This window comes from Chelon labrosus, assembly GCF_963514085.1.
Source record: "Chelon labrosus genome assembly, chromosome: 11".
Lineage (NCBI taxonomy): Eukaryota > Metazoa > Chordata > Actinopteri > Mugiliformes > Mugilidae > Chelon > Chelon labrosus.
The window spans coordinates 20,190,309-20,209,298 of NC_140344.1; the positions used below are offsets into that span (position 1 = coordinate 20,190,309).

The 18,990-nt window shown below is 40.8% G+C and overlaps 1 protein-coding gene and 1 long non-coding RNA gene across 2 annotated transcripts in view; one reads left to right on the forward strand and one right to left on the reverse strand.

Moving 5' to 3' along the window:
* Window positions 1-2,536: 2,536 nt before the first annotated feature.
* Window positions 2,537-4,877, reverse strand: LOC311495122. The gene is made up of 3 exons (XR_014699307.1): window positions 4,100-4,877; window positions 3,930-3,973; window positions 2,537-3,703 (listed from the first exon to the last, which is right to left on the reverse strand). It is a non-coding gene; the product is annotated as an uncharacterized lncRNA (long non-coding RNA).
* A 2,531-nt stretch (window positions 4,878-7,408) lies between these two features.
* trim44 (tripartite motif containing 44) overlaps window positions 7,409-18,990 on the forward strand; it is a 45,288-nt gene continuing 33,706 nt past the window's right edge. Inside the window, exons 1-3 of the mRNA XM_084555607.1 lie at window positions 7,409-7,641; window positions 8,432-9,084; window positions 11,540-11,617. Of these exons, the coding sequence (XP_084411733.1) occupies window positions 8,437-9,084; window positions 11,540-11,617 (726 nt within the window). The 5' untranslated portion in view covers window positions 7,409-7,641; window positions 8,432-8,436. The remainder of the gene's footprint in view (window positions 7,642-8,431; window positions 9,085-11,539; window positions 11,618-18,990) is intronic.

Sequence of the window (18,990 nt, forward strand, 5' to 3'; positions counted from 1 at the left end):
AGTCTGTATCGTAACCAGATTAGGGCAGGGCTACTTGACTAAACAAAAGATCCTCTATCAACCAGAGAGAAATTAAAACATTCCATGTGACAACACTTAATTCTAACATTCATTATTAATTCTTGTGGTGAAACACGTTTCCTCTATGCCTCTGCCATGTTACATTTTGGTTTTGTATTCTCTTTATGCACAGTACAGTAAAAGCATTACAACAGTGCAATGGTGTGCCTGCTTCCACCAACTTAACAGTACACTGAGCACCTGTGCTTTGTGCTGTTTTTTTTTTTTTTGTTTTTTTTGTAGCAGCTGGCGGTGAAGGCCAAATAATACATCATTATGCACAGAAACAGAATTTTCCCCCAGAAACTCGAATCACCTCAGATAGAGACATCACCTGACTGTGGCAGTTTATTTGTACCTACCAAATATTTCTGCTGTACTGTTCTATATTGCCGCTTGTGACACCTTTCTTATTACACACAGCTCTGTTCAAATATTCCATTACCAAAATCTCACTTTTTCGGGCATAAATCCAACAGTAAACTCAAGGATGAGTCACCTCCTAGGATAACAACTGCAGACTATACAGTCTTTTGATTCTTGCAGATTATATTTCTCCTCGAATCTTCTGCCAACATACCTTTCCAGCTGAGGACCTGAACACAGAGGGGTCCAATTCCAGTGTCTTTTATCATATGCACATTTCCACAATTCACTTTGTTGTAGAGTAGATGACCAAGGAAATTACTAATCGCAAACAAATAGCAGCACAGAAGACTGGAAAAAATAAAATACAAAGGCACATAGCTCAACAACAAGCATCATAATTGGCTTTACAATTTCTAAGAAAGGGCAGCACAGTGACGTGGTGGTTAGTGCTGATGCATGACAGCAAGAAGGTTGTGGGTTCCAATCAATTGGCCAACTGGGGCCTTTCTGTGTTTAGCTTGCATGTTCTCCCTGTGTCTATGTGGGTTCTCTTAGGGGAATTCTGGCTTCCTCCCACCGTCCAAAGACATGCATGTTAATTGGTGATTCTAAATTATCCGTAGGTGTGAGTGTGAATGGTTGTCCGTCTCTCTGTGTTAGCCCTGCGATAGACTGGCGACCTCTCACCCAATGACAGTTGGGATAGACTCCAGCCCTCCCGCTCCAGCCTTCCCTCCAGAGGACAAGCAGTAACAGAAAATGAATGAATTAACGAATATTTCTAAGAAAGTTTTCAGGAATCTCATCAAATAAATGTGAAGTATGAGGTGCTGAATGCGATCTTGTCACAAAGCATTTCGAGGCCACGCTGTTGCGGTTGCATTTATGTCGCGCACACAAACGGCACCTAAAGGTTCAGAGCAAAATATGCTGTTATGCTGGCATTGCTGGCTAGAACAGGTTTTGCCAAAAACTTGCAAAGCCACTGTTCACAAAACTTTGTTAGCAATTCATTCTAAGAAAAAGAGAATGAGAAAAATATTCTGGTGCAGGTGCGTCTTGTTGCCTGGCTCTCAGCAGCTCCCCGCTGTTGCTAAGCTACACATTTAAAACAAATAATAATAATAAAAAAAACTAATCCATCTTTATTGCCGGAAAATTTCTCCCACGTGTAACAAAATGAAGGAAATCACTACTGATGTATGATACATTTCAAATTGCTTCAGGTATACAAGGCTAAGCTTAATTGCTTCCACACTCTGAACGGTGCCGGGAGAATTCAGAGTCATATTGGTTGAGCTGAAGGTTTGATTCTGAACGTTATTGCTGTTACCCCCTGAGCGAAACTGCACCAGTAGAGAACTGCAGGTTGTACATCACTGCTCTGTACGGCTAGTGGTGTAAGACACCGTGGTCACAGAATGTATGTAAGGGGCTGATAAGACCAGAGTTTAGATCAAACGGGGGGTAAGGTGAGGGAATATACATCAAGGTAAATACGGCGCTTTATCAGTTCATCTGCTTTGTGTGTTTGGTCCACAAGAGATACTGTACATTGGGCTTGTACACATGAGATAAATGTACAGGTATACCAAGAGATAAGCCACATAAAAAGGAAATGAAAGAATAATAGGAAAGATGGCCTACGTTAACATCAGCAAAATTATGAATTAAATTTAAAAAAGCACATTGTTCTTTATTATCCATGCCCCCGCCCCCCCCCAAAAAAAAAACCTCACTGAATCACTCTTATTCTGACCATTTGTATCCAACAATCTAGTTGAAGGTAGAACATTGGCTTATGAAAGCAGACATGAGGCAGTACTCTCAAGGGATTATTGAATAAATGACTTATTGATGGAAGGCTGCAGCCTTCAGTGCTGCCTTTTGAGAGAGTAGTGGGAAAAGCCACAAAGACATTTTGCAATTCACAGCAGCCTTACAGAGGGTGAAAGAAACATTGTGACTTACACTTTACGATCATTTGTGAAGGGCTATATTGCTCATAATGGCAAATGAACACAAAGGCTACCCTTTTCTTCCTTATGAGGGACTGTAACAGCAGAAGAAGAAGAACAAGGAAAAGAAGAAGCTTCAGTAAATCACCTCTCTGAGTGGGTTCAGTTCTAGGTTGCACCCACTGCAACATACCCTCTCTCCCAAGATTGTGAGTTGGCACTCACGTCAATATAAGCACCAAAATGAATCATAAAGTTTAATAAACACCTTTCTAAAACAGCATCAGCAAAGACTGAACATACATACATGCAGGATTTATTGCACTAGTAACGTATCAGACTGAATTAGTTTAAGCTAATTATATGTGTATAATTGCAAGTGCATTTTGATTGGCATTAGAAAATGTAGCAATTATAGCAACACAATTGTATTTACGTAATCATAATGATGCCATTAGTGTAAATCCGGGCATGAACTCGGTATGGAGTGGGCGTTCAGCATAGTAGAAAAGATCTTCAATCACTTAAAGAGGCAATATCTCAGAGGTAGCGTTCATAAAATAAGGAGTTGGATCAAATATCCGTGAAACTAAAATTGCTGCCTTGTTTTTGTATGCCTCCGCCAAACCAAACCGCAGTTTTCCATCCATATGCGTCCAGACCTATATAATATATGCGGTGACGGCTTCGGAGCGATTTAATAAGTGTTTTCGCAGGATATTATGATGTCACGGCAAAGGTGACCTTTTCAATAGAAAGGTCAAACTCTAGATATTGCGTTGTAAAGACAACGTGAGAACATAATTCCTCTGGCCGCTGCTGGAGCCGTGGCATGATAACAACCACAATAAAATGTGCAGTGATTTTATTTACCGCTTCTCTTTTATCTTTTATTCTTTGCCATTTTAGTTTTAGTAAAAACAATATAAATCCAGTTTACTTACATTAACCTGTCACCCTGAAGACTGATGCTGTGGTATTGTTTTTGATTTATTGTTAGTTATTGGTCATTCGTCGAAAACTCACAGAATATATTCTTAACAATAAAACCACACGAAAATGAAATCAATTATAGTTTTTCCTTTTCAGACTGAAGCACAATTCTTTGTGGATCTATCTGTATTCATGAACACTGAATGATCTTGATTGTACAATGTCTTGGATGACAACGCTTTTAGAAAATGCGGCTCTCTTATCTCAATTGTTCATGTGTGCTCTCTTTGCACAAATTATGCCTTGTTCTTCTTCTCCCTACCTGTATCTCACTTCCCGCTGCTTCCGATCAGTTTAGACAGCTGTCGTTGTCCTGACATGCCCTACAAACACAAGCAAAAAAAAAAACATCACTGAGCAAGTGCAGCACAAGGGCCTATCTCATAAAGCAGCATAACTAATTTACTTGGGAAAATGCGCCTGAGGAAAAACCCAATACATCTCTCTTAAATTCAGCCCATGTTCAAGACAAGGTTTCCTTGTGTTAAGTTAACCTGCTTCGTGAGACAGCTTTCAGGAATGTACAAACAAAATCACAAAATAGCATACTTAATCTGGTTTATGTTTCCCAGCTATGACAGGTTGAGGGTAGTCTAAAAGTCAAGAGCATCCAGAGAACGATCCAGAGGGAAAATGAGGAGAGACAGAATGACATATCAATAGATGAAAGAGGAAAACAGTGAGAGAGCGAGGAAGAGAGAGGAAAGGAGAGATGTTACCTCACTTCCAGCAGTGCACTGAAAGACTTTTCATCTTGAGACCGTCGGCTGACCTTGTGCCAATAAAACAATGTTAAAACCGAGGCATTAGGTAAGTGTTTTCCGTCTGCTCTGTTTGTCTGCCAAACCTCCCTCCGTTCACTCTTGGCTGGCATTTCTGAGAGCTTGATGTTCTTTGCGTTGCCAGCATCCATGCGCAGGCTTTTTCCGAGCTGCAGAAACACAATTTAGGTGAACACAATTTAGGCAAACAAATTTAGCGCTTATTTGGTGTCACATTTTGTTTCACTACAGTTCCCGCGTTAAGAAAATAAGACGATCAACGTCCCAGCAGCCACATATTGTATTTATCGAGTGCTTTTTCAACTGAATTGCAAATCAATGAGCCTTTTAATTGTTTTCGGTTGCAGGCTGAATGCAAGATGATGCCGTCTTTTACTGTGCAGCAAAATGAGGGAGAGTGAGGGATTTTTATAATAAATCAGAGGGCCTTTTGAGTTCAAACTGACCATGTTGTGTGTATTAGCGGTAAAAGCCAATACAGGCCGTGGTATGTTCTTCCTGTGATGTGCGGGGCAAAGCTATGCATAATCTTGATGACAAGTCAGCTACAACTTTAACCAGAATCATACATCTGTTATGATTAAACACCCTCTGGGAACACTGTTTCAGTTTCCATCATTACATCAGCTTGGCTTAAGCCAGTCTCGTGGCAACGCAAATTTTATATTTTCCAGTTAAATATATGTTCACTGAGTCATCCTTTCTGTTTATAGTATTATGTTAAATCTATTTTTTTTAGGTGCCAGTCTTTCCACAAGAGCAATCCTCTTCGAAAACAGCACAGAACTTTGGCAAAAAACGGCAACATCATCCGTATCGAGATGATGCCGGAGGCTCTTTTGGAACGCGGCTTATGGTTATTTATGGCGTGCCATTCAAATCCAACTAACATTCAACAGTTATTTGCCAAATACAGCCTATGTGAAGACCAGCTCAATAGCCTTCTTAGATCCCTCTACAGAGAACAGCTTGTTTTTCCTCATCTCTCTGTGCCTCTCTCCAGACCTCTAATCCTGCTCCATTGTCTCTCAGTGCTGCTTTATTGAGGGCAAAGACATGAACAGAAGGGGAAAGCAGACATCATAATTAGAAACTCCCCATTAGCGCTAGTGTTGGAATTCACAGTTTGTTTACTCTTCCAGCTAAACCTCTTCCTGTATAATAAATAGCAACAATAATAAATGAACAGGATAGAATTTTGTGATGTAAGAAGTTTCTGAAGATTTTCTTCTGATTTTCTCCACACCATTAAGTCCTTGTAGGAGCCACTTTCTTTTACGATTACCAATAATAACAATACTACCGTATAAAAACAGCAAAAGTACTCGTGCATAAGCATCATTAGCAAAATCGACTAGTATAAAAACGATACACACTCACTTAAATCACAGATAAACACAAGTTAATTTGACACCAAACATTTGAGTCTCAAGCCATGTTTGAAGCAAGTCTCAAAAACTAACTGCCCACCATAACGCAAAGTATCTCCAGTTTATACTGGCCATCCTTATTTTAATTTGCGTTTTATATACAGTATGTTTGGCTGACTTATATTCCACCACCTGTTTCAGTTAAAAGTCACATTAATGCCAGAAAAGGAACATAAGTATACATGATTTGGATAAATCATGATTGCACACAGTGGCTGACAACACAAAAGGCCAAGCAAGCTGACAGAACTGGGCAACTACAATCATGTGAAACTGGATGGAAAATTAACATATAAGCTTAGCTTTAACCTTGTCTGGGCAAATCTGGTTGCACAAAGGTTTCATGAATCTCAGCTAACTAGTAATAAAAATAAAATAATAATATATATCTACATGCTTCATATCCATATGAGTCATTGAAGGCATTAATACAATATTATGCCTCGTGAAATTATAGTATATGACAAATGCTGCATTTTATTGAGCTGAAGTTTATTTACTTTTAATTAATACATTTCCTACTGTCAGTCTGAACTTTTTTCATAATGCCAATTTATTTTGGATTAATTTTAAGAAAAAGAATTGAAAAAGCTAACCTTTTAACTGTTTTTTGTTTTTTTTTTTTAAGGAGAATATTAACCCCCATACCCCGTTTTAATCAACTTCAGTCGTAATCTGAAACACCCAATATTTGATTACTTTGAGAATTTTAAACCTTTATATGATTGTGATGACCTGATAGATTCTTCTTAGAAACACACACAAAACTTGAAAGAAGATCAATATTCTGAATGCAAAACAGATTGCAATATTTATGTCAAAACAAAAGTAAAAAAAAAAAAAAAATAAAATAAATTAACTTATACTATTTTTATGGCGTTTTTGAAGAGGACACTTTTGTGCTTTAATGGTAACAACCTAACTTTTTTTTATAGAAATTTCGAAGACTGTATAATCTCCCCAAGAAAAACCCACTTTGTACTCAGATTACTGAAAATATTAAAATTTTTGTGTGCTTTCATAAGAAAAATAATATCACACCATCACAAGCACTGGCATATAAAGGGTTAAAATTCTGAAATTAATTAAATATTTGGTATTTGTGATTAGGACTCAAGCTTATTAACAGATGTATGTAAAAAGAAAAAAAGAAAAAAAACATATACTGTTTTATGGTGATATGGAAGAGGACACTTTTGTCCCTAAATGGGACTAATTTAGGTTACACAGTGTAAAAATAGTGTAATATAGGATTTGTTTTTATATAAATATTCAAATGAGTTAAAAGTAGCCAAATATCACAACAAAAAGCAGAACCACTGCTAAATTATCATAAATAAATAAATATAAAAGTCCTTTGTCCCTAACATGGCATAATGGTTAACACAGGGAAGTCAAATTATGATAAAGTTAAAATAAATGCACGGACCAGGGGCATCTTCCGGTGAGGGTGTAGCCTATACTTGCAGGGCAGACAAACTATACTGAGGAAACTTTTGTTTATTTTGAGCAAATAAGCTAGCAGCAATAGCAACAGCGCACGTTAAACAAAGTTTCGCTAAATTGTGTTAGCTAAAACCCTGAAACAATAGTCATATAATGAGATAATGCGATAATGACACACTGTTACTGAATTATTTAAATTTTCCACGGTGAGAACCTCTTTTTTATTTATTTTTTTAAATACCTGCCTCGGGCTGCAGTTTCACTCTGTGCTGCTTGTCAAACGAGTTTTCTCTCTCCAGCCTCTGTGTGTCTCTGCCGCTCTCAAACTCTCAAACACACGGGAGACGAGAAGCAGGAAGTAGAAAAAAAAACTAGACAGAGCAGCTGATAAAAATAAGGAAGTAAAACGCTGCCGGACTGGAGCTGTAGCCGACTGCTTTTGCTGTAAAGTGAGCGTGTGTGCGATCGGCAGTTGGATTCAAGGCACAGCGGTGTGCTAAGGAAGTTAGCCGTCGAAGCTAATTATTTTCACTGACTCCACATTATCTCAAAACAGAGCCCAGACAGGAACACAGAGGGGGAGAGGAAGACACAGGAGAGTATGTAAGTACACACTACAGGCAGCTGCAAACTGGCCTGCAGGGTGAGGGGGTAAGATCCTTGTGTGAATGTGTGAGTCACAGACAGAGAAATAGCACATAAAGAGAGAGACAGAGAGAAGGGGGTGGTGGGTAAGGGAAGGAGGGAGAGTTTTCCCTGCATTACAGCTCTTTTTCTGTGGGTTGGTTGTGTCAGCAGTGGGGGAGTACACAAACAGTTCAAGAGAGAAAGGTTCGAGGAGAAAGAGAAAGTGGGAGACCAAAGAAAAAAAAGAAAGCGTGTCTGTGTACCGTACATGCAGTGTGTTTTCTCTTCACTCTTTCATCTTCTTTCAGCTTCGGTCCCACAGAGTGGGCTTAAAGGAGAGTGACTATTTCAAACAAAATATGAAAAGGTCAGGGCCAGGCGACATAAACAGGGAGGTGAGAGAAGCGTACAGGCCAATGCACTCAGCAGTTTCTGTTTTGTGAGCCGGTAAACAAAGGGAGTGCGCTTGCACACAACGGCGAGTTCAGTGACTTTAGGTGGCGTCTTCCTGTTTACTGCACCTACAGACTGGTGCTTTTTTTTTTAAATGTGTGGGTTGTCTAACATCATGGCACTGGGTGTTTTTTTTTTTTTTTTTAAATGTGGACTTTGGCACCTCTCATCGACTGTGGTGGTGGGAATATTATATCAGAGGGGATTAGTCCAGAGAATCCTGGACTTTCCCTTCACAGAAGGTCACAGTTATATATATACCCTGCCCTCTCCTCTCTGTGTGTCATCTGTAAGACCTATCTGTGATCCCCAGAATTTATGTCCGCCGCCATGGACCACAATTGGGAACCCGAGGAAGGAGCCATGGGGCTGATGCAAGAAGAGCTGCCTCAGATGGACGGTTCATGTGATGCATGCGAGCCCGATGAGGCCCAGCCAGCGACAAAAGTGTGCCACACCTGCGGCTTTGCCTTCTGCCCGCTCCATGCGGACAAGCATGCCAGCAGCACACATCACGCACTAATGCCTTATAGCCATGAAGAGACACAGGCCAATGGTCTTGGCGCAAACAGAGACCTTACAGCTGGAGGCGAGGATGTGTCCGGAGCCGAGGTGGTAGATGGAATGGGTGTAGATCAGGGGTTGGCACCGCTTGGAGTTGCTATAGCTAATGGCGGTGAAAGTGGTGATGCTGAGGGAAAAGAGGGAGCCCAGAATTGTCCGCCACAGCAGGCGGAACTCGGCGAAGGAGCTGAGGGTGCAGAAGCAGGGGCAGAGGCCGCTGGAGAGGGTGGGAACAAGAGGGAAACTGTGACAGTTGAGAGACTTCGTTGCAAGGAGCACGGTCAGGAAGGCTCCCTCTACTGTAAACCTGATGAAAAGATCATCTGTGTGGTGTGTGCTGTGCAGGGCGAGCACAGGGGACACGAGATCATCACACTGTACGAGGCCTACATGTGGCAGAAGGTGAGTTTCACACTGAGGCCATGATGAGTTTCTGTATGAAATAGCTATCGCATTCTCCACAACATCTGCAGCTCTGTACCACAATGTCTTCAGAACGTCACCATCTAGTTTGCATTTCTAATTCAGTATTAAGTAGTATGCCAATAGCCGTAGGCCCTGTAATCTTTAAGTCAATTCAAAGGGGTTCTGTAAGCGCTCTGTGTAATATTTTAAACATAACAATGTCTCCCGATCACCCGCATGACTTCATTAATAAAAGAATTCAATTATATAGCCACATAAATAATTTCTGTTAAAACCGTGAAATGGAAATGAAAGATTATAAATGTACCTCAATGTCCGTTTGGCCTTGTGCCAATTATGGCTTCTCCCTTTCTCAATTTTCCCTGATGGCTATTTTTTTCTCTCTTTAAAGTATATTCAGTAGGTCCACTGAGTTACCAGTTGTTCGGTGCAGAATTGGATTTGGTCCAATAAGCTTTGTTAATGTTCTCAATTTGGAGAATAGCTCCATCAATATTATGGGTTCAGTTATGCATAGTGTTTGTGATGATTATGACTCAGTTGTGAGTTAGATGTTAAGCACGCTGTGTTGTTATAGCAGGGGTGATCAGAAACCCGAAATAAACTGAATCAGAAAATGTCTGCATTTGCCATCTGACTCATTTGAAAAGCGTCATACAATATGGGCGCTAGGGTTGGCAAATATGCTAAATTTTGCCATCGGTCCCACAACCAGTGATTGCTGATTAATTCGTGGAGAGGTATGCACGCAGCGTGCCTAATTGTATTTTAGCCACAGCATTAATATTCTTAGCCCCATTTGCAGTCGCCCATAGCCTTGCGGTTAGTTATTTTTTCGAACCAAATATTTATTCCCTTTGAATAAATTTGCTTTCACCTTGTGCTCTCACATCTGTGGCCTTAGGCCTGCTCTTAACGTGAGATTGAGAATGAAGACCTTTGATCGAAGCTGTAAAGGCAGCCGGAACTTCTGCCTGAAAAAACTTCCACTTAAACCTTTGACTACACATGCATTGAATTCCACCTTTAAAGCTTAATTATTTCACCAGTTGAATTTTAAAGGAGGCACACCATTAAATTAGCGAAATGAAATGACATAAATCACTGCCAAGCAGCGATGCACTCAGCCAATCAACAATAATCAATACATTTGTCCTATCAGCCGATCTTAATTCGTGCATTAGCTGCTGTTCCAGGGTATTCACATCTAAATTGGAGAAAAGATTTAAGAATTATAACAATTTAAGACGTGAATACCCTCAAATTAAAGCTGAGAGCCCATATTCATTATGAAACAGTAACTTGGATATGTTTTGATAAACAGCTAAAATAATAATAAAATGGGTCAATGTCCCAACATTTATGGCCCTATCTGCATGAAGAACAGAAATGTTGTCCTCTGCCCTGTGGCTGTACATTGAAAAACAAAAGTAGAGCAGGGCACTTCACTAGCTTACACTTACATCACAGACACATATGGATTGACAAGAGACAAAGAAGGTCACACATACAGCCCAAGGCCACATTATTTACTCTAAACCTAGCCTAGCTTTTATCCTACTTCCTGTGTTAGTGTATGAATGTGAACCCCCCTTCATCTGCCAGGGTAGTGATATAGTCTCCCTTGTACATTACTGAAAATGCTGCATGTTAGATTTTGTGTATAAAGTTGCATCCAGTGATTGAAAAATCTTAAATCTTATTCACCGATCAGGCAAAATATTATGACCACTTTGAAGTCAATAACACTGACCATCTTGTGATAATCCAGTGTTCTGCTGGGAAACTTTTTGACCTGGCATTCATGTGGATGTTACTTAGACATGTAGCACCCCATAGTCACCCCATAGCAATGACACTCCTTGATGGCAGCTGCCAGCAGCCATCTCCAGCAGGATGCAGCCTGACACAGACACACACACAAAAACGGTTTAAAAACAACTAAAAAAAACATGAAAAACAGCACAAGGTGTTGACCTGGCCTCCAAATTCACTAGATCCCAAACTGATCAAGTATCTGTGGGATGCACTGGAGCAAGCCTGATCGACAGAAACCCCTCCCCTCAACCCATGGGACCCAAAGGCCCCCACCAACTACATTCTGTTGCCAGACAGGACAGGACACCCTCAGAAGGCCCATGTCCATTCTCTGATGAGTCCCTTGTTTGGAGGAACAAGGAAGACCTACACAATATTAGGAAGTTGGTCACAATGTTATGCCTGATCGGTGTGTGTTTTTGTCAGTATGTCCAGCCTGGATTTTATATGGGGTTATAAATTAAGTAGAAACAGTTTGGTGCTTGTGTAACTAACTGGTTGCTTAATAGTAACAAATGCCAACTGGTTAGGGTAGAAAGAATATCTCTATAGATGATTTATGTCATGGCCTACTCTGTTGTGTTTACACCTTGTTTGTTTGCTCTACCTGCAGAGCAGGCAAGGTTACGACCTGCTGAGCTGTACAAAGCAGATGGGCGAGAAGATCAAGACTAAGTGGACCAACCCTGAGGTGAGTGCAAACCCCTGTGTACAGAACCCCGAGTCGAGTAATGCAGCGAGGACCACTTTTGGAAAACCTTTCCCGAGAGATGTGAACTCGCTCGCTGTCATTTCATAACAAGCTCCCAGCAGCCATTATCAGATGAAATGAAAATTGGTCTGCAGCTATAAAATGTGGATGTGACATCCTTGCAAGGAACGATGGCGTACCATGTGCCTATTACTCTGCTTTTCATTATGTGACTGTGCCATTGCATTTGCTCATTATGTTCTTTCAAAGTGATTTCTATGTGAAGTCCCCAGATGTCACATTCACTTTACATTATAGACATAACAAGTATAGCAGAAATACTCCTTAGCTGTAACGTTTGCAAGTGGCACAAATTCAGGAAGGTTGTGCTTGGACGAAATTTACTACTTTAATATTTTTTAACTACATTCATTATGTATATATATTTTCCGGACGATTTTATATTTCTTGCAAATTTTTCCAATTGATCAAACTGCTCTGACATTAGACACACATAACGTACCCTTTATGGCTTAAAACAAATGAATGAATGTCAGACTTGATGGTTTTCTCACCACCTTGAGTTGTCACCATGTGAGGAATATATTGTCGAACTCATGGACGTAGCGTTATTAGGGCAGACAATTTCAGTCACAATTTCAAGCCACTGATGGACCACTTTTATATTATAAATCCAAATGTACCCTCACTTGCCAAAACATTGGGTACACAAGCGAAAACGTATTACGCAACAGTCATGCACTAAATCCCCCCCTGTTCAGTTTACGTTCAAACAGCGTAAGAGAGGTGGTGACTCAGCTGTATGATCATTTTGAATGACGCAGTTTATGGAGCTGTTGTACTATACTGATTTAAACACAAAAATGTTTCTGTTATTTAGCCTAGCCCACTGACAAAAGTAGAGTTGCCTAGGTAATAGAAACATGTTGGTACGACATAGTATAATTTAATAGTACTACAAACCTGCAGTCTGCAAATTGAAAACACAGTGGAAAGAACAGCTCATCAAACAAGTGCTCAATATGAGAGCCTTCACATAATTAGATTTAGTGAAGGACTGTTATATTTGAAAGCATTTGTTTTCACTGGTGTGCCTAATGAATTGGCAGTCGAGTGTGTATTTCAGTTATCTCATCTTTTGGGATGAAGGCCTTATATGGAGGATTTTAATGGTTGCTATGGCTGTATTTTAAAAAATAAATAAGTAAATAAATTTATTTTTTGATGTAATGGTTTATGTCCGAAAAGCCACAACGAGGTGAAAATCTAAAAATAAATCCATTTCTAATTCTCTGGTTACAGCTGTAATGAGTGCAGCTGCATACACATGGCAGTGGCAGAGACACAGCAGTCTACAGTGAGATAAAGAGGGATTAGAAGGAGATTATGTCGTAAGGGCAAATATGATAGCCAATTATGTCAACCCATATATTTATCTTAAGGCCCCATTCAGAGATCACAGATCCTGCCAATTGTGTTTGAGTTTCTGCTGATATAATTCTACTTGAAACCCAGTGTGATTACTGAGTCATGACAATTCTAGTCTTAAGTCGATTTTTTTTTGGACTCAGCGCTTCTGTGGTAAGTCAGAGGTTGTATTCATTTTCAAAGCGACTACGATTTAGGCATTTTCATGTGTGAAATAAAGAGGATTGCTGGATACTGAGTGCCCTCTAGCTGTTTCAGACCTCTTGTTGAACTTCCAAGCTGACAAAAAGCCCTTGTTCAGTTTTAGGGCTTAGAGGGTGGCTATGGCAGATATTGCTGTGTATAGATATTTCACTTTTTCTGTTCGTTAGTTAAATCCACTCATCAGTGCACGCTCACACACCTCTTAGTACCTGTACCACGAAGGTCTGACGTCCGTCTAATGCAATTTTAAAGTAGCTTCAAGCTAAAGCATATTGCAGGGTAGTTATTTCAGAATGGGTAAGTGGCAAATCTATTTATTTGTTTCTACTCATATCGTCTCAGTCATCCTGTCATAATAAGAACCGTACATTAGCAATTTGTCAAACGTTCTCCAGGTTGCCCTCTGAAAAACCCGGTGCATTTCACACACACACACACACACAGTCACCTTTCTCTTGATGTCAACCAAAACAAATTCTCCCCAAACTGAATTTTCATGACAAGTCAACCTTGAAAACAGTCGCTGTGTTTCTATTACTGATGCCAACGCAAGGGCATGTTCTGCCACTGAAAATAAAACCTGACCACATGGAGTTGCGGGCTGTGCAGTGAGAGATGTAACAGTGAAAATCCATAATGCACGGCAGTGGTCCCAGCTGTTTACCATTGAAAGCGGCCGCACCTGCTCTTTCAAACCACCCCTGCAGCCCCTGTTCTGCCTTCTGCTCCGCTTTTATAACTATGTCAGAACCCATCAGAGAGCAGTGGCACACGGGAGCATTACTGAATACCAGCAGAGTTGTGACCCGAGCACAGTGGCATAATGTAGAAGGTTAATTTGACTGGCTTGTGAGAGATAACGCTTTTTCTGGCAGCCGGCACCCCACCCGAGTTCATGTCTATTATCATACTGAAATATCAATGCTGCCCCAAGGACTTCCTGGACATTTAGTCTTGAGCAGTTCCACCGTAGAGGTGCAGTATGCTTGGTGAAAACCACTTACCTGCTCACTCATGGGGCACTGTGGTAGAGACCATTATGTGCATTTGTCGGCATGTCCTCACTGCACTCTCAAATGTCAGCGTTTCTTATTATGCATGACAGCAAACCATCAAAGTTTCTCCTCCCGGTGGAAAAAAAAAGTTGTGTGTGTGTGTGTCTATGTGTGCAAAACAGGCAAGTAGAGATAGAGGAGCTGGATGAGGTTAAACTGCATGCTACTGACACCATAAAAGACTCCAGAGAAGAAGAGTGATGAGAGGAGGTGAAAGGTGAATGAAAAGATTTAACCCCCAGCAAGTGTTTGCTTATTAAACCTAGCCTCTTTAATTGCGTACTTTGCCAAAGGCATGGGGATTTGAATCTCTTAAAGCTCATATTGTCATTCTCCACAAGGGAATGGAATAAATGCAAGAAACCTGCATACATATTAATGGAGGACCAGAGGCGTAACGTAACACAAGGGGTTCTAGATGACTGTCTCTCAGTCAGCGAGTCAGATAGCATTGCCTGTCACCAGAAAGCAGGGAATGATATGTGAAGCATGTTGTGGCTTCAGCCCAGGACAGCAGGTAGTCAGCAAATTTACCTCATGTATTATTTACTCTTTTTACATATTTCCGCCGCCCTGTCCTTGGAGCCGCTCTCTGCAGCTCCGGAAAGAAAGCAGCGCGATATCTGGAAGCGGCAGGATCAGCCCGGTCACAGACACGTGTGCAGTGGCTCCATCCATTTTCCCCGCTTCAGAAAATCTACAAGAGCAGCAGACACATTTAAGCTGTCTTAGGCAGCTGAGGCTGAGGAACGGACAGGAGAGGCATGAAAAGACTTGGCTGCCGCGGTTAGGTTGATTCATCCTGGTTTTTCTGCTCCTACCCCACTTTATCCTTCTCTTTCTCCTCGTCCTCTTTCTATCCTCCCCTCTCCCACTCCTCCTTAATGCTGTCACTCCCTTTCTATCTCGGCATTTTAATTGAATTACTCGGTATCATTCCCCAGAAAGTGTCTCGGCTGGCGTTGCTTTACTCAAACTAATACAAAAAGGTGCTGTATATTGAGACTCGCTCCTGAAAACGTTTTTTAAAACGTTATAATAAAACCAAAGAACTTCTGTCTCATTTTTCCTTCTTTTTTTTTTTTTTACTTCTGCTTTTATATTGCTTGATGTGGCTATTGTAAAGCTGTTGTTTGTCCAAATGAACTTTCTGTGTATTACTGTGTCGTGTCACAGGTTAAATTGGAAAATCTAATCTCTGCGAGAGACAAGAGAGAGCGTGAGAGAAAGAGAGAGTGGTGTTCATTTGGAACAGGGCCACTATTGCCAAGGGCAAGGGCAGTTCAAATCCATTTACTCCTAATGTCCTATTAATGCTTTTTAGGCCTTTTTAAAAGAGCATCACACAAAACAGACCTCTGAATAAGCAGCGGGGTCGGCAGTGATTTGGACTCAAGTAAAATTCTAGTATTCCTTTCACACTTTCAGAGTTGACTAGAAATTGGTCTTCAGAAATGAATTTGTTATGATGGTGTTTGCATGGTTGAAAAGGTCTAGATTAAAAAGATGAGGCTACGTTGATGTCACTGAACAGTTTTGTTCTGTTGTCTCGCCAATTCAATCTGGTCTGTTTTCACTCTCAAGGGCTTTGGTTCTTTTTTTCTGAAGTTCTTTCATCAGCACTAATGAGAAACACATCCTTTTTTTTTGTAGCCAGTCACAAATCACAGTATGAAGTCACTTCTGTTGGTTTTTGTGAAGTGTTAGTGGAATGGCTAGGAAGTTCTCTATTTTCAGCTCACAGTTGCCAGCTTGCTGTTTCCGTAGAAACAATTTCTCAGATGAGAAACGTGCGACAACATTACTACAAAGCATTTTAGTAAAAACTGTACAAAAAAAAAACCTTTCCCGCCCATAATCTCTCCGCTCATCCTTCGTCCTTACCTCCACTCTGCCCTTGTTAGTAGTTAGCTGCTGTCTCTCCCGAGGCCTCATTTTGTGGCCTCAGCCTGCTGCAATGCAAATGAAGATTAGCACGCTTGAATGCTCCTTCCTTGCGAAACTCTGTCACTGAGTGAAGAGTCTAATGGCAGAGGGCTCCTGCTCCACAAACACAAAGAACGCTGATCCGTGATCACGGCCTCCATCTGCCACGTAGGCCACGGGGGCCCGTTTAGAGGGCAGAGGGCTTTGCAAAGTTCCTGGAGATTGGTAGATGTGGAGATGGAATGTGTCACTCTGATGACAGATATGACACTAAAGGCGCAAAGATTTCTGTCACAATTCTGTCTGCCCTATTCATGTCTTAGCTTTGCTTTTGGGCAGGATTGTCCTTTATGCCTCCTGATTTATTAACCGTCCATTCTCTGAAACTTTGTGTGACCACAAAAGAACAGAATGCATTTGTTATACTGTCATGTAATTTGAAATGAAACCCAACACATTAATGATGCCTGATCTGTTGTTGAACATGATGCGCAATATATCTAGAGTTAGCCTACAACACCGGTCAGCCACAACAAAAAAAACACTGACTGGAGAAGCAAATAACTGACCATCTTGTGACAATGCAGTGTTCTGCTGGGAAACGTTTGGACCTGGCATTCATGTTGATGTTACTTAGACATGTACCACCCACATGGAGCAGGCCAGGCATCCCCACCCCATAGCAATGACACTCCTTGATGGCTGCAGCCATCCTCAGTAGGATGCACACACACAAAAATGGTTTAGGAACAACTAAACAAAAAAAAAAAACATGAAAAACAGCACAAGGTGTTGACTTGGCTTCCAAATTCACTAGATCCCAAACTGATCAAGTATGTGTGGGATGCACTGGAACAAGCCTGGTCCACAGAGGCCCATGCCCTCAACCCAAAGGACCCAAAGGCCCCCACTAACAACATTCTGTTGCCAGACACCACAGGATAACCTCAGAAGGCCTACTGTTTTGGAGGCACAAGGGAGACATGCATAATATTAGGTCGTAATTGGCTGATCAGCAATTGCTAATTTACTGTCCTTAGTGTTTTTCAATACCCAATGGTAATGGTCCTGAACTCGCAGCTTTTAATTTAAAAGACCTAATTTTCTTACCTCAATTGTTAAGTCATGCTTCAATAGTTTAGCTTTAAGTCATTGATAGCTTTGTCATTGACGTTTTGATTGGAGTTCATAATGCTAAGTGAATGTTATGGAATGGAATTAGCTAATGAAGTAATTACTGCTACTGCTAGCTGTTCATGAATTCATAGATGTCATTAAAATATTTGACAGCAGGCTAACTCTTAAAAGCGTAATTGCTAATTAGATCTCAAAGGTTCAAAACTATATTTGAAAGGATGGTTTAGATTTTTTTTTGTTTGACTTATTATAAAGTTCAATTATTATTCCATGATCTCCATCACAGTAAACTCAGAAGGCTGTCAGTAACGTCATCTTAAACATTCACTTCTGGTCACATCACCAGATGAGCTGGTAAAGGCTTTGTCACATCTTGTTGTATTTTTAAAGTACTCACTGCTCATTTTTCTGATTATTAGGCTTCTGGAAGATTTAATCAGCCTATATCCCGATTTAGGAAGATTCATTATATTTGAATGACTTAAATCCAGAGGTATAAAAAGTTAGATCAGGGAAAATGCGGCCTCTTCCTCTCCCACATTCACCGATATATTTCATGTCTTCACAAGGGGTGTAACACGTTGCTTGTCCAACCCCAATGTAGTTTATTGTTCATCACATAAATTCTTTGATTTTGGTGAAACGAACAGAGAAACCAACTCTTCTCTTTCCAATTAAATGTTAACTGACTCCCTCTGTCTTATTCACAATGAAACATGTGCATGCTTTGCTCATACAAAGAAACTAAATTAAAAGTGGTACTTCATGCGCCTAGTTTGGGCAATTTGGAGAATCTGATTGCTTGTGCAGAAATGGCAAATACACAATAAAACTTTGGGCCCCTAGGGGGACGTAGCTCTGCCAACCTTTGTAAAGACGGATGATTCTTTGCTTCACTGGAGAGTGGGAGGCCGATGGGGGAAACAAGATAAAATAGATGGAAAGGAAGAGATTGAAGTTTTGCTCAAGGGATGGAGGGAGACAGGGCAGCTGATGTTCATAGATTGAAGCAATTATAACATTTTTGAGCAGGGATCATGACAAGGGACTTTGGGCTGTGTTACCCCATGACAGCATCTGCATGGGAAGTGTAGAAGCACTGCAGGGAGGAGTGTGTTTATTGAGGTGTTTTAACCCAGTGAGTCACAGCTGAAGAGAATCTCAATGGGGAAAAGAATTAAAAAGGTGTATCAGCGAGCAGTTCTGCTTCCTTGAAACCCAAACAGATGGCTTGCCATGGTAGAAGGAGCCTCTGAGGTCTCTATCTGCAGATGGGATGTATGGAGCTTGCCTCCAGGGTATCCATGCTATCAATTAGTTACCGCATGACAGATATGTGTGAGCTCTTTGAAATACTGTGCACAAAGTATAGGAAGTTGCTGCGTGGCCCTTATACAGTATGTGCACCATTGCAATTTTACTGCCATTACTCCTCTGTTGTGTTTGTTCATCCCCAGGTTTCATACCTCCTCTAATTTAGCTCAGTTCTGTATTTCTTTCTGTCTTGGTAATTGGTAGATTTCTTCTCTAAAATTTGCCCAGTTCATTCATTCAATCTCGCTCTTTCCCTCTCTGTCACCTGCGTCTGATCTGCACGTCTCA